Source organism: Episyrphus balteatus, chromosome 1 (genome assembly GCF_945859705.1).
Source record: "Episyrphus balteatus chromosome 1, idEpiBalt1.1, whole genome shotgun sequence".
NCBI lineage: Eukaryota > Metazoa > Arthropoda > Insecta > Diptera > Syrphidae > Episyrphus > Episyrphus balteatus.
Window position 1 is genome coordinate 67,462,061 of NC_079134.1, and position 15,677 is coordinate 67,477,737.

The window sequence follows — 15,677 nt, forward strand, 5'->3', positions numbered from 1 at the left end:
AATTTATTTCATCTTGCATGCAAGAAAGAGATAGCTGCTTCAAGTATTCTTATATACAGAAAGTACATAACTGATTTTTTTCCCGAGCTCCTATCTTTTTTCAGTGGAAAAGAAGTACTTCTTTTCATACATATTTCACCGGTTTTTTCTGTACTTCTGCGTTTGCTGGGAAGCTCTAAACGCGGTGAATGTCGTTTAAGTTAAGCAATCGTTAAGCAACGTTTCTTAAATGTCTAAATTCTTTATAAATACACATTTTGTACTTAAAAGCTATTTAGAAGTTGTTGAACGTTAAACAACCTTTAAAATTCTTTTATAAATATGGCTTTTATAGTGGATAAATTACAAATAAGAGGTGTGTTTGGGTTCTTTTTGGACAAAAATAAGAAACCTGTAAAATTTTAAGGATCGGGGACGAAATCCTCTGAATAAAAGAAAAATTATGCAAAAGTAGCCAAACACTTTAAGACTTTTTTTTTAAACACCAACAAATGTACCTTAACAACAACAATGATTGAAAAAAAAAAAACAAATGAAAAATGGGGCATTTAACGTGAAACCTTAGAGGATATAATATATGGAGTGCTTGTTCCTATACCTAATACATTGTAATGCCATGTACATGGATAGGGGTCGCTGCCTTCGTTTTTCAGTGCGAGTCCGGTTCCGGAGCTGTAAATAAACACGCTTGTTGATGACAGCCATCTAATTAAAATAATATAGAGGCATGCACTCATCGAAAAACTTAAAGAAACTAGAGCCCTCTATAAAAGCTTCACGGAACTAACAGCACAAGCACTCCATATATTATATCCTCTAAGCGTGAAACCAAAAACGAAAAATATCGTGGGTCGTATTTCATATAGAAAGAATTTAAAATTTAATACAAAAATAATAATGTAATCAAAAAGTGATTTATTGAAAAAAAAATTAATAATAATAAAAACAAGTGGCCGCCATTAGGTTTTGAGATCATTCCATCCCCAGTCTTAAAAATTGACAGGGAGTACCCCAGAGGAACTTCTGTTAGTGAGAAGTATAACTTCAATCGCGTGTACATATGTACGCACACCATTTTATTTTTGAAATTGCAGCAGTAATGATTCCAGAGAAGAGGAATTCAAACTTTTTCAACAAAAAAGTAGAGAAGCATCAGGAGAAGCACCAAAGGCCACCACCGCATGAATAACAATTAGTTTTAAGTAGTTTTTCTCGAATTCTGAAATATATTTTATTGATTTCCTGTAAAAAAAAAATAATAATAAATACATTAAAAAAAACCTACGATTTGTTGCTGCTGGGCAGCAACAAAGTATGACACTAACTTTGACAAATAAAAAAAGAGAAAATATACCTGTTTTTGTTCTATTTGTCTTGATTGAAATAAAAAGCGTTTTGTTTAAAAGATTTCAAAAGAATCTATAAATATAAAACACTTTATTTAACTTTTCTTAAGAAAACAAAATTATGTGGAAAGTTCGAGAGCATAAAAAGAAGAAGTAAGTTGTCGAGTTCGTTGGCGCTACAAAAAGGAATGAATTTTGAATTTGAGTTGTATCTTTTCATTGATGTGCGGCGCCAGCATAGATACAGAGTCGCCACATAAATATGGAACACAGTGCCACACGGTACAGAGTAGGAGAAGCATCATTCGGATCACGAACCGCCCAACTATAACACTCATAAAGGCCCAACTGTAATAGGCATATGCGCGCTTTGAACGCCGTGAGTAATTTTCTCAGAATAAAAAGTAAGCCTGCTTCTACACCAAGACGCAAGGTGCAGAAATTATCTTCGAATTTCCTTTTGATTTTCCCTTCGGTGCATCGCGCGCGAAGAAACACGTAGTATTTTTTATAAGACGCAAATTTGACAGCTATTTTTTTTTTTTTGTTTTATTCTAGTCTCGTTTTCGTATGTATTTTTATTACAAAATAAGCACCAAAATATACAAAAAAAAAAAACAATTCCAGCGGGCTCTATGTGCAGCGAAAACATTTAAATAAATTAAAAAAAAAAAATATACACCCAAATCTTATACATCCAACGAAGCGAACTCTGCGACCGACGAAATCAAATAAAGCAAAACAGCAAAAACAAAGAAAATTATGGAAAACAAAAATGAAAATTGTGACAGAAGGCTATAAGCTCGTATGTCAATTATGGCTACTCCTCATGTTTTCAGAAACATGACGAAGCAGTTCGTTTGATTTTGAGATAAGCCCATGCGCGCATATGCCTATTTTAGTTGGGCCTTAAGAAAACATAAGCGAAAGTCAAAAATCTAACGAAAATTCGGTTATGCTTGCCAAATTAGTGGGCGTAGCCATAATTGACTTCTCAATCTACACAAACACGCTCATTTATTTGGAAATAATTCACACAAATACATTTTCGTGTGTATTTGAAAATACATGTCAGATTCACTTATGCGCCGAGCGACTAAGATCGCTCTTGCTTATGTTTGCTTAAGTCAACGAAACTAAGAAAAAATTAACGAAACGGAGCTAGACTCCATTATGGCTATTCAATAGAGAGTGTATCACTGATCTCTATAATTATTGTATTATAGAGATCAGTGGCGTGTATGTATTTCCATGTTTCGATTATAGTTGGGCCTTAAATTTCTCAGAATAAAGGCCCAACTATAATAGGCATATCGTCGCCCTAGTATTAGAGTGCCGTATACGCCAAATTGCATTTTTTGAACTAGGTATGCAGTCGTATGTTTTCGAAGTTGCTCTTTTCAAATCTGCTATCCGTTTTTTTCTATCTTTTTTCGTTGCCGAGATATTCACTATTGTTTTGACAAAAACAAGAAATTTTGGCATTTACGTCAAATTTTTCATGCAATGCAAGAAAATTTTGAGAATTGTTTTGACGTACGATATGTTTTCTTTGACGTACGTGTATATGAATAAAAAAAACTTCTGATTTTCATGGCGTATACGGCAAACTCATTTTGGACAAAAATTTAAATATTTTGAAAACAAAACGAATTGCAGATGTCCAATAGCATGTATATAAAAGACACATTTTAATTATATATCATACTAAAATATCAAAAAATACGAGCGGTTAGTTCTTTCGCAATTATCTTCCGAACATTTAAATGCGATTTCCCAAAAATGTAAAAATGGCGTATACGGCACTTCAATACTAGGGCGACGATATGCGCGCAAGTTAAGTAATAATTAAAATCAAACAAATCGTTTGAAGGTGGTCTTAAGACTGACTTTATTATTTTCTATTCTCTAAGGTTAACATTTATTATTTATGCTGATTTAGCAAAAGAGGTTCATCGACGCAATTGCTGCAATAGAAGCACGGAATTAGTCAGCACCTTGCAATTAATTTATTATTAATTGTAAGTAGGGCTTTCTACTTCCGAGCTGTGGTTGCAGAATAGAGTTCGAAACCTCTTGAGCTAAATGTAGGGTAGATGATACATAAAGGTGAATGCCTTGATGTAACACGCATGGGCTTATGTCAAAATGGCATGAGTGAGTTGTCGACCATACACATTTCTTATGGGACAGCCATAATACATGGTATAAAAAGAGAAGGTATGAACATTAGAAAAAACTCTGTATCGAGAACTGTCAAAACTTAAAAATGGCTACTTAAGGTTTTGACAGCTGCCCATTGAAATTTTTGTTGTAAACAAATTTGTCTTGGAAATTGTTGTTGCTTTTGACTTTGCCAAATTAAACGAATTATGAATTGAATAAAAACAGTTTTAAAAATATTTTTGTGTAATTCAGAAGGCTAAGCGCACGTATATTCATTATGGCTACTCCTCATGTTTTCAGAAACAGGACGAGGCAGTTCGTTCGATTTTGACATAAGTGCATGCGCGCATTTAGTTGAACCTCAACACAACTTAATTGCTAAAAGAGGGGAAAATGTAACAAAAACAACGATTTTTTGGCACAACAAACAAAATTTAATTTCATTTTAACCTTCCGATGACAAAGGGGGTGCTACCACCCCAGACTTGATTTTTCTTTCTTTGTTTTTTTTTGACAATTATCTATTTTCTGATTCCGTTAGTGTTAGGATTAAATACCTAAATAATTTATTATATCTAAAAGTATTTTTTAAATCTTAATCCTAGCACCCACAAAAGTGTGTTGTTATAGGAGGGTTAAAGAACGGGTCACTGATATCTATATGGGCCATTTTTTAAATGCAGGTACAAAAATCAAGACATTAATGAAGTTTTTATCATAAAAATTAACGGAGTTATTAACATTAACATGAGTACAGGCATAACAAAGTAAGCGTTTTCTTAAATCATCGCTAAAGTATTTTTTAAATTTTAATCCTAGCACACACAAAAATGTGTTGTTACAGGAAAGTTAAAGAACGGGTCACTGATATCTATAAGGGCCATTTTTTAAATGCAGGTACAAAAATCAAGACATTAATGAAGTTTTTATCATAAAAATTAACGGAGTAATTAACATTAACATGAGTAAAGGCATACCAAAGTAAGCGTTTTCTTAAATCGTCGCTAAAGGGTATCAACTTTGCAGATAGAGAGTTACCGTAAAACAATTTTTTTCTTAGAATATACCCAAGAATCATTTCTCAAAATCTTCTTATCTCATCCCGGGACACCCTGTATAATCTGCTGTTCAGCATTTTGTATCTTCTGAAATTGGTGTTAAAGGTGCAGTTATGCACTATTTTAAGGTCCATTAAAATAGCTAAAGTCATGCTTGAACCAAACTTCATCCTCAGCCAATCCGACGAAATCGGAGAGTTAAATTCCAGAACCAAGGCTGACCCACGTTGGTAAAATTGGCACTAAAGCCTGGTACGCTGCTGATGCGAAACGAAATTATCCATAGGTACAAAAATTCGATAGCGAAACTTTGAACGAAATTAAATTTGTTTTACTTTTGCTGATGTTTTTTCTTGAATTTTTTTATTTGTATATTTGTTACTTTATTTTTGACATAATACCCGATGGTATTTTTTCGTTAACATGTTCGCTGTATACTTTGGAGACTTCAAAATTTTTCGTTTCGCTTCAGCTGCGTACTTGATTATTAATTCATAAAATTGATTTCAAACAATTTTGTTTTGACAGATCAATTTGAAATTTTCTATCAAAATTTAACAAAAACAACAACAACAATTTTTTGACACCTTTATTTATATAAGTCCGTGTGTGAATTGCGTTAAATAGTTAACCCCGTGTAAAATTTTTGACACTATTGAGGTGAATACAAAATTTTCACCTGTTAAAAATTTAATGGGCTCTGGGACCTGGTTAAATTAGGTTAAATTTTTTTTTTGCAGATATTTTTTTTTTTATTAAAAAGGAGTTTCATGGCAGAAAAAAGGCAGAGAAAAATATTAAACAAAAAAAAATTTTATTCACCTCAATAGCGTCAAAAATTTTTCACGGGGTTAACTATTTAACGCAACTCACACACAGCCTTAAAGAATGGGCCACAGGGCTTTTCTCCAATAAATAAATGTCAAATTAAAGAAAGAAAAGACAAAGGTAATTTTTGAAATTTCCCTTTTTTATCCAGCTAACAAAGTTAAGGCTATAAAAGGAATATGCGCACATGGACTTATGTCAAAATGGCATGAGTGAGTTGTCGAATATACACAATTCTTTGGGGATAGCCCAAATGCGCGCTTCGTTAATTTTCGTTAAGGATATGCCGTGCGCTCTGAACAGCACGACAAGAGTTAATTACTCAGAATAAAATGTAAACAACATGGATGGAATAATTAAATTAATTTTCACTTAATGTGACACTTAAAATGTGACAAATGAATTGTGAATTAAATAAAAACATTTTTAAAGTAAATTCAAATAAATAAAATTCAACACGTTTTTTTTACAAAAAATATGGAAAACAAAAATGTACATTTTGACACAAGGCTATGCGCGCGTAGGTTAATTATGGCTACTCCTTATGTTTTTAGAAACCTTAGAATAAGAAGTCAGCTATTACACGAAGCCTCAAGAGGCTGATAGTCATTCTGTGACATGGTATAAAAAGACAAGGTATGATCATTAGAGTCGCCATCTTAATAAATGGGAAATAAGGTTTTGACGTTTAAATTTGGCAAAGTCAAAAGCAAGAACAATGTCCAAGACAAATTTGTTTGCAACAACAATTTTAATGGGCAGCTGTCAAAACCTTAAGTAGCAATTTTTAAGTTTTGACAGTTCTCAATACAGAGCTTTTTCTAATGATCGTACCTTCTCTTTTTATACCATGATTCTGTGAGGCGCGTACTATTACACGATGCCTCTTGAGTCAAGCATGGTATAAATAGCTATAACTCCAGCCTATGAACTTGGTGGTAACACACAAAAGTTGTTGTTGTTCATTCAAAAACCTTCAATATGAATTCATTACACAAGCAGCTGCCTGCAAGTATGAAAATACACAAACCTCTTCTAATAATGAATTAAAAATTTGACCAGTGGTCAACTTCTTTCCGCTCATCTCCCTCCTTGTATACGAACAACGAATTGTTGTCATACAAATAGAGTTGGAGAAAAAGTGAAAGAAACCGAATGAACAATAACAGACTTGTCTGAGTTAATAAAAATGCTAGTCGGTTCAAGTGAACTTGATAATTGGAAAACCTGTTCGGGGTTATGAATTCACAAGTGGCAGCGGTGGTGCGAAGCGTAGTGCGTCGGCCTCCCAACCGCTAGGTCGTGAGTTCAAGCCCAGCTCGGGCATTTTTCAAAATCAATTGAACATAAGTGACTTAGCACCACTGAAAGGAGTCTGATGATCGGGTTGGTCCCCGTGAAATATCTATAACTCCAGCCTTCGAACTTGGTGGTAACACACACAAGTTATTGTTGTTCATTCAAAAACCTTCGAAAATTTTTTATTCACCTCAATAGTGTCAAAAATTTTACACGGTGTTAACTATTTTTCGCAATTCACACTTACTTACTTACTTACTTAGGGTGACCAGCGCCGTAAGGCGGCTGCAATCCGCTGTGGATTTGGGCCTCAACCAACAAGCTTCGCCAGCTAGCTCTATCCTTAGCTCGCTGCTTCCAGTTGCGCACGCCAAGTTGATTGAGGTCCCCTTCCACTTGGTTGCGCCACCTCAGACGAGGTCTTCCTCTACTGCGCCGTCCCTCTGGGTTGGAGTCGAAAACTTTCCGGGCCGGAGCATTGTTGTCCATGCGCTCCACGTGACCTAGCCATCTCACGCGCTGCACCTTCACTCTCTTGGCTAGGTTCGTCCTTGTACAACCCGTAAAGCTCGTTGTTGTACCTTCTTCTCCAATCACCATCAATACACACGGGACCAAAAATCGCACGAAGAACTTTTCTCTCGAAACAATCCAAGATGTTTTCATCCGCCTTCGTTAAAGTCCATGCTTCTGCACCATATAGCAGGACTGGGATGATAAGGGTCTTGTATAGGGACACCTTAGTTGCTCGAGAGAGGGCTTTGCTGGTCAATTGCCTTCTCAAACCAAAGTAGCAGCGGTTGGCAAGAGTAGTTCTCCGTTTGATTTCAGCGCTGATGTTGTTGTCCGTGTTTATAGCGGAGCCTAGGTAGACGAAGTCCTTTACTACCTCGAAGTTATGGCTGTCGATGGTGACGTTTTGTCCAATGCGTCGGTGTTGTGTGTCCTTTTGTGACGACAGCATGTACTTGGTTTTGCCCTCATTGACCCTTAAACCCATTTTTGCCGCTTCCGTTTCAATGCTTACAAAAGCGCCATTGACATCACGCTGAGTTCTTCCGATTATGTCAATATCGTCGGCATATGCAAGCAGCTGAACGGACTTTTGAAAGATGGTGCCTCTGGTGTTGACGTTTGAGTTCTGTATAATTCTTTCAAGAACGATGTTAAAAAAATCGCATGACAGTGCGTCGCCTTGTCTAAAACCTTTTTCGACATCAAACGCTTCGGTTAGGTCTTTACCGACTCTGACGGAGCAGCGTGCATTCTCCATCGTCATCCTGCACAGCCGGACGAGCTTTGCAGGGATGTCAAAACTAGACATAGCTCTATACAATTCATCTCTGTATATACTGTCATACGCGGCTTTAAAATCGATGAACAGGTGGTGGGTATCGATTTGTTGTTCCTGGGTTTTTCCAAGATCTGCCGTAATGTGAATATTTGATCGATGGTGGACTTTCCTGGTCTAAAGCCACACTGATAAGGACCTATCAGGTTGTTGACGAACGGCTTCAGACGTTCACATAGTACGGCAGAGAGGATCTTATATGCGATGTTAAGGAGGCTGATTCCTCTGTAGTTGGCGCAGGTTAGAGGGTCTATTAGAGGGCAATTCACACACGGCCTAAAAAACAAAAAAAAAATAACATGGTGTTACATTTCTTATACATAATTAATGAAGTAAATACTAAAAAAATTTAATCAAGAGATTTACAAAGTAGTTTTGGAAGCATCAGGATACAATTTTCGGCACTCACTGACTACTTGAAGTACATATTGTTTTTGTTCCTCATCTTTAGTTAAAAGGTTATTAAAATCGGTTATTAATTTGACTCCTCTTTCTGTCATGTCATTTACGACTTTAAGTGATTGCACTTTTTTAAAGCCTTCTTTAAAATGCGGGTTTTCGGGCCAAAGATTTGGAGGTTCTTTGAGAAAACTTGTGTCTATTTTCAATCGGCTGAAAAAGTTCAATGTTTCTTTGTTCACAATATTTTTTAACCCTGCTGTGACAAATTGTTCATCTTCATGTGTCTGTAGCTTTGGATTTACTATTCTGTTGGTTTCCGTTTCACTGGTTTTCAAAATTATGTTGGCCGTTTCTAATTTTTCGCCATCTGGTAAAGTTAGGTCAAAGAACGCCAGACCTGCCAGCTCTGAACTCAAATACCATAAATGGTTTGAGAATTTAGCAAGAGTCTTCTCTGAAATATCTTTGTCTATCTTGCGGTATTCAATGCAATTACGCAAAAGATCAAGATCTTGTTTAGGAGCCAGATAAGCTTTTGGGGCATTAAACCAAGCAAAAGTTTTTTCTTGTTGAATGTTAGTTTGATTTTGAAACTACAAAGTCAATTGGATTTTGCCCTAGTGCTTCTATTGTAGCTATAATTATGCGAGAAGCATTTCTATCAGATGCCTTACATCGATCCAATAACATAGAAAGTTTCATTGTTATAGCTCTTTCACCCCACGACTATACCTCATACTTTTGCTACCCGAGGGCCCAGAGATAGAGAAACATCCATTCTATCCCAATCCGCAGAATAAAACAGTTAAAAAAAGTTTAATTTTAAATCGAGTTTGCACTTCAGCTCTTTTTGATATAAAAAGTGAAAATAACCCGATTTGTTTGGGAGCTAGAGCTAATTTTCTTCGAAAAACAGAGATTTTTGATACTTTGAGCGAGTGTCGGCACCATTTAGAGTTATCCAATCGAGCTGAAATTTTGGCTATCTAAAAATCTGCAAAGGCGGAACATTTTATAGGGTTCCCCCGAAAAAAATTCGACAAAAATTTGTTTCTATGGGAGTTGCGGTCACTCTACTGTACACAAAAGGGTACGAACGTTTCCAGGCTTGGTATTTTTTGTTTATGATTTTTCCCATACAAATTTTGACAGCTCATTTCTACTGATAGAAAATTCTACGGTTTCTATGGGTTTTCCGCGTTTACGTGAATACCCCTAATATTTTAAATAAGTTTACTTGATAAAATACCTAACAAAACTTATAAATTTCTTGCGAAACACAAAAATGAATTCACTTGACTTTCATTAAAAGTTTTTTCTTTTTTAAGAAATGTCAAATTTGCGGAAGTAAATTGAGAAAGGAAAGTGAGTTTACGTCCGAAAACAAAACTGAATACCGAGCAATCCGTTATTATGGCTGTGACATCTGATTTGCATGGATTTGGGAATTTTCGTACGACGACGGTCGACGTACGCACCCTTCCGACCATTTATAGTCATGATACAACTATACTAAACAGATAGCGCACTCGCGTTTATAATTTTGTTTCGTTCTGCGTATCTACGTCACAGACTCTCAAAGAGTTTGACATTTCTTCTTCAGCATAGGAATTCAAAGCAAAACATTTTAGTATTTTGGTTTGCAGTTTTCTTTTTTATATTAAAATGTGAATATACATTTATTTTTTCATAAATGGATTTAAAATATAAAAAAAATTGTTTTTTCTTGTCGATTAAAGCAATTTGATGTTGTTTTTATCAATTAAACGCACATTAAAAGTAAATACTAAATGCAATACCAACAGAAATTAGAGTGAAAACGCGCCAAAAATACCTACTTGCATCAACTCAGTGACGTCTTCGAGGCTCACAAACAGCGTTGCCACAAAGTGCCCGATCGGGCCATTTGGCCCCCTATCTTATATTTTGGCCCTTTGCCCGGGCCAATGAGAAATGGCCCAACAATCCAAGTTTTAGTAGATTCATCTTCATATGGTGCTTAGTAATAATTAAAAGGCTTTACAAAATTAAATATATATCATCGCTATGCATCGCAACTACAATGTGTATTCACCACACATAAATAGGTACCTATGTAAACTGAATTAATTAATTTATCTCGTTTAGTAATTTGATTTTTCTCACGTCAGTTGTATTTATTTATTTTTAATAAGTGGCTCAAAGCTAAAAGATGTCTGTGAAGTAAAAGTTTAAAATGTTCATCTGTGTTTTTTTTTAATTTATTTTGTAAACTAATAAGATTTAACAAATGTATGGCCAATAAACCCCTTTTAAATATTTATCGTTTTTTGTGTCCCATGCAAAAACGTCATTTAAAATTTTAAAAGCCTGTTAAATGTTTATGAAATCGGCTATTATTGCTTTAAACAAATAAAAAAGAATAAATAAAATTTTTAATAAATTGCATTTTTATGTTTTTAGGAAAATTTTGTTAGTAAAATATTTGGCCCACAATTTTGTCAAATGGCCCTCAAAAAAATTCGAAATTGCCCTCTCTGCTTTTTTCTTCGCGGCAACGCTGCTCACAAAAGTGTGAAAAGCAACACCAAACATGCGCAATGCCATATCTTTAGTAGTTGTATCAGGATTTATAGTTGGGCCTTAATTCGTATTCACTTCAATCAGGGTTTACATGAACCTAAACCCTTATTCAATCCCCCTTATAAACGAGGCACCTGACTTGAAATGCTTGCTATATTTTTACGTTTGGCTTAATTCAGTGCTTCTCTTGGCTTTCTTTCTATTTCTACAATCCTCTTATCGTGCGGAATACATTTTGAAAGTAATAAAAAGATTTTATTCTCCGTTTAGAAAATATAAAAATAAACTAAAAATTGTTTGCATATATGTTAATAACATTGTTAAGTTTTCCTCAAAGTTATGAAGTGGAGAATTATTTTATTAAATGTGAATTCAGACCCGCATCCAAACTGCTGAGAAAAAATCGATATAATTTTAAGGTCTTGGTTTTCACATCATCAAAGCAAAACGAAAATAATGAGAAAACAACATTCAAATTCAAACCATGTATCATCAATGATTGTATGTTTGAGTTAAGTTTGAAAACAATAAAAGATCAAATAAAAAACTTCAACAAAAGAAACAAAAAGGAGTCAATTCCGGTACAGTATTTCGCAAAGGAATATACAATTTATCATCATACGTCAACACCATCGCCAATTCTTCTATTTTGGAGTACAGATTGTTGTAAATGGAATTAGCCAAGAAAAGGTAACATATATGAAATTTAAGATAAAGGAACCAACCAAAAGAATATTTGTTTTAATTTGGCTGTGGTATATGTATCACCTATCACGGAACATTGATTTGTGCGCATACACTGAACAAAGTAAAATAAAGTACAGTCAATCGTAAAGTAGGTCCATTAATTTAGTCTGCAAAAAATGTCTGTATATTTTTAATATTATATTTATTAATTTATATTATTTTTAATTTGGTTTTAATTGTTGGTATTTGCTATTTAGTTAAAAAGATTCGTATTAAAATATGAGTTGCAAACGAAAGGAGTAAACTTGAATGGCTTTTTCCATATTGTGTGATGAAAGGTGGGACAATACGCAATGAGTTTCACATAGATTAATTAACATTTATTGGTATACCTTCCTGATTTTAACAAGTTTTTTTTAACTATAAATTTTTCTATTGTTCAAACTTATGGCTAGGACTGATTATTGGACTTGATTTTTTTTTTTTTTGACGGGAGGAAATCTTTAAAAGACACTTGGCAGTATTCGACACCAAGTAGTGTGGGACTCTTAACCACTGAAACCACCTCTTTATCAGGACCAATCTTGAGAGATCGACATCAGATTTTTCTTTCTTAACTTTGTAAAATCACTTTGGGGGAAGTTTAAACTTTTAATACTTTCTCATGTTTTTTTAGACCATAAGTTCATGTGTCTTGGTTCTTCTTAATCTCCGAACATGGTTTCTTGTATTCAAGACGAACACCATTTCAGAATTGGTATGACTTTGCAGTTTCTGATTATGCGATACAGCGTATTTTTTAACAACTTCTGTAACCGTTTCTGTTTGTAAGTCACGATGTAGATCGCTATTTCTTATGTACCAAGGTGCATTTACTATTTCACGAAGGGCTTTGTTTTGGAATTTTTGGATGATTTCGGGATTTGTTTTCTTTGTACGGAGTACAGCACCATAATTGGATACCATAGGTCCAAACAGGCAGTACTTGATGATAAATCAGAGTTGTTACCAAGTAACCAGTACAGTTTTCTATATTTCAAGTTTAGTTCTCCTCTTTTCTTTTTGATGTGCTCTTTCCACTTTAGCTTTGCATCCAAAGTCATTCCAAGGTATTGATTTATTAAAAAAAAAATGAATAAATGGATGGAATAATGTTGTAACCGAAATCTGACAACGCAGATACATAGGTTCATGTCTCCTAATACCGATTTCAGAAGAGTACAAGAGGTTTGTTTTCGCGCCGATATTAATTAAAGGTTTAAAAAACAAACACTATTTTTTCAATTGAAGGTTTTGAATGAACAACAACAACTTGTGTGTGTTACCACCAAGTTCATAGGCTGGAGTTATAGCTACTTCACGGGGACCAAACTCTCTGTGAAGGACAAGTTAAACTGCATCTATATTTTAAATATAAGAAATATTGCTTTGTCTTTTTCTTAGTTTATCTTAAGTTTTATTGATTTAGGCCTTTAGGGGCCAGTTAAAGCTATCATTGATTGTTTTTATTTTCCACTGTTGTTAGACTGTTTTGGTCTACTTAAAGAAAATGCGAATAAAACAAGTTCTATTCCATTATTTTCCCAATGTTTCGTAAGTGTTTCTTACTCCTTCAGGGGTATTTATTCAATTTAATTATTCAACAAATAATACATAATTTGTTTCCCTTCTCCTCTCCTGCTCCTGTTGCATATATCCCGGAGACGGAAAAACTCAAATATGACCATTAACACTTCGCGACCTTAGAACAACAAGGTTCTAAGTGGACCTTAGTGTGTTTTGAGAAAAACGCTTCTGAATATTGAAACTACTTTATACGGTCATTGTGTAAGAAAAGTTTGATTTTTTGTTTATAATTCGATTAGTTTATTCGAAATCTAAGATTTTAGCTTGAAAAACTAATAAAAACACATTTTAACCTTTAAATTTGACTTTAAAAATTGATATAGGACTTCGTTGCTCAACGATGCGACAGTTAAATTTAGAACAGTAAGGTTCTATGTACAATTTTCATTCTACTTGTTGCCTTAGTTGTTCAATATTGAAGAATTGGGATGCGTTGAAATAAAAAGATTTAAATTATTCTTTTCTTTTTGTTTAAGAGTAGTTGATTACAGCAACTATTTATTCTTTTGATAAAAAATTCTATTTCATAATAATAAACAAATTTTAATTGCTCATTTTCGGCCAAAAGACCAAAAGGATAGGGTTTTCCACTATTTTCATTCATAAACCTTTGCTAAAACGTAGTCTACCAATTATTTCTTTTAGAGTATTAATTAAACTTGTGTTATTTTTAAATAATCAACACCTAAGTACATCTAAAAATACAAAATTCGGTTCTGAAAAGGTTCAAAAATTAAATAATATTGAAAAATGACCTAATGAAAAAAGTGGGATTTCTTAAGAAAAAAAATTTTATCTCGGTGATTTATGGAGTATTCTCAATAATGTTATACAATTCTGAAAAGAGAATTGAACACACCAACTTTTAAGGTAACTTGCGGAAACATCGTAGTGCATTTTTTTTACACTATGGTTCATTGAATTAGATATTAGAGTCATGTAAAATTTGATAAATTTTGATATTTGCTTTAAGGGGTTATATCTAGTTGTAAGTGCAAAAAAAAACCTTCTATTTTGTGGATTTTTTGTGAAGAGGCATTTAATTATATAAACATAAAGAATACATATCCATATAGCAAATTTAATGTATTAAAAGAATTCGCTGTGTATTTAAAAAAATATTGGGTTCCGTTATTTTTGTAGTAGATCTCCTAGACGACCTCCAAAAAAAAGGTGTCTGGCGGTGAGCAAAATTTCTCCGAAACGGCTGGAGTAATCGGCTTGAAATTTTTACACAATTTTCTTAGATACTTTTGTCAGGTAGTGAACGAAGGAAAAGGTTTTTGACAATAATTCGATTTTTAAGCAACTTTAAAGTGTAAATTTTCGTGAAAAAGAACGATTTTTTTCTTTAGGAGGCCGCCATTTTGTCAAAAATCAAAATTTTGACTGTTCCTTCGTTCATTACCTGCATTCGTCTATCCTGAGAATGAATCTTTTGGTTTTTTTTAATTTTAAGTGACTTGGATCAGAGATATCTTGCTCACCGCCAGACACCTTTTTTTTGGAGGTCGTCTAGGAGATCTTCTTAAAAATTAACGGAACCCAATATTTTTTTAAATGCACAGCGAATTATTTAAATACATTAAATTTGCTATATGGATATGTATTCTTTATGCTTATATAATTTAATGCCTCTTCACAAAAAATCCACAAAAAAGAGGGTTTTTTTGCACTTACAACTAGATATAACCCCTTAAAACTGATGCAGCTGAGTTAAACATGTTGTATGCATTTGGTAGCAGGGTTATTCAAGGTCTTGTAGTAAAAGAAAAAATTAAAAAAACTTAAAATTTGTAGTCACTTCCAAAATATATGGCTGCGATTTTTTTTATTATTTTTCTGATAACTGTCACTACCTACTCTATCTACCGTTTTCGTGTCGATGTTGACTTTTGGGACACTCTGTATAACTATTTTTTTTTTAAATTGTCGGTAAGAACCTTGTTGTTCTAAGGTCGCGACTTATATCACAGCCGGGTATCCATTTATTTTCGTTTTTAAGACAGTGAAGAAAACATTAAAAATGGTATTAACATGAAGGTAATAACTAATAAGTTTAAACAAAATCCGATTTGATTAGGACATATGACTTTTCTTAAAATACAACTTTATCATTTCACTGATCATTAATAGATTTCAATAACACGGTGCAACACTGAAAATACATCTGATAAATTACATAGTGTAGGCTGTTTATATGGTAAAGTAATGCATACAAATATTTTTGTTATATTTTTTGTACCTACCTTCGGTTTTTTTGTTTTTATTGAAAAAAAAAAAAAAAATATTTACAGACTTTACGCGGTAATCTATGAATATCTCAGTCATTTTTTCAACGATTTTAAATGT

At 33.7% G+C, this 15,677-nt stretch overlaps 1 protein-coding gene across 1 annotated transcript in view; it reads left to right on the plus strand.

Annotated features, from left to right (window-relative positions):
* The first annotated feature begins 11,186 nt into the window (after positions 1 to 11,186).
* LOC129905391 (protein gustavus) overlaps positions 11,187 to 15,677 on the plus strand; it is an 88,417-nt gene continuing 83,926 nt past the window's right edge. Inside the window, exon 1 of the mRNA XM_055980867.1 lies at positions 11,187 to 11,702. Within this exon, the coding sequence (XP_055836842.1) occupies positions 11,683 to 11,702 (20 nt within the window). The 5' untranslated portion in view covers positions 11,187 to 11,682. The remainder of the gene's footprint in view (positions 11,703 to 15,677) is intronic.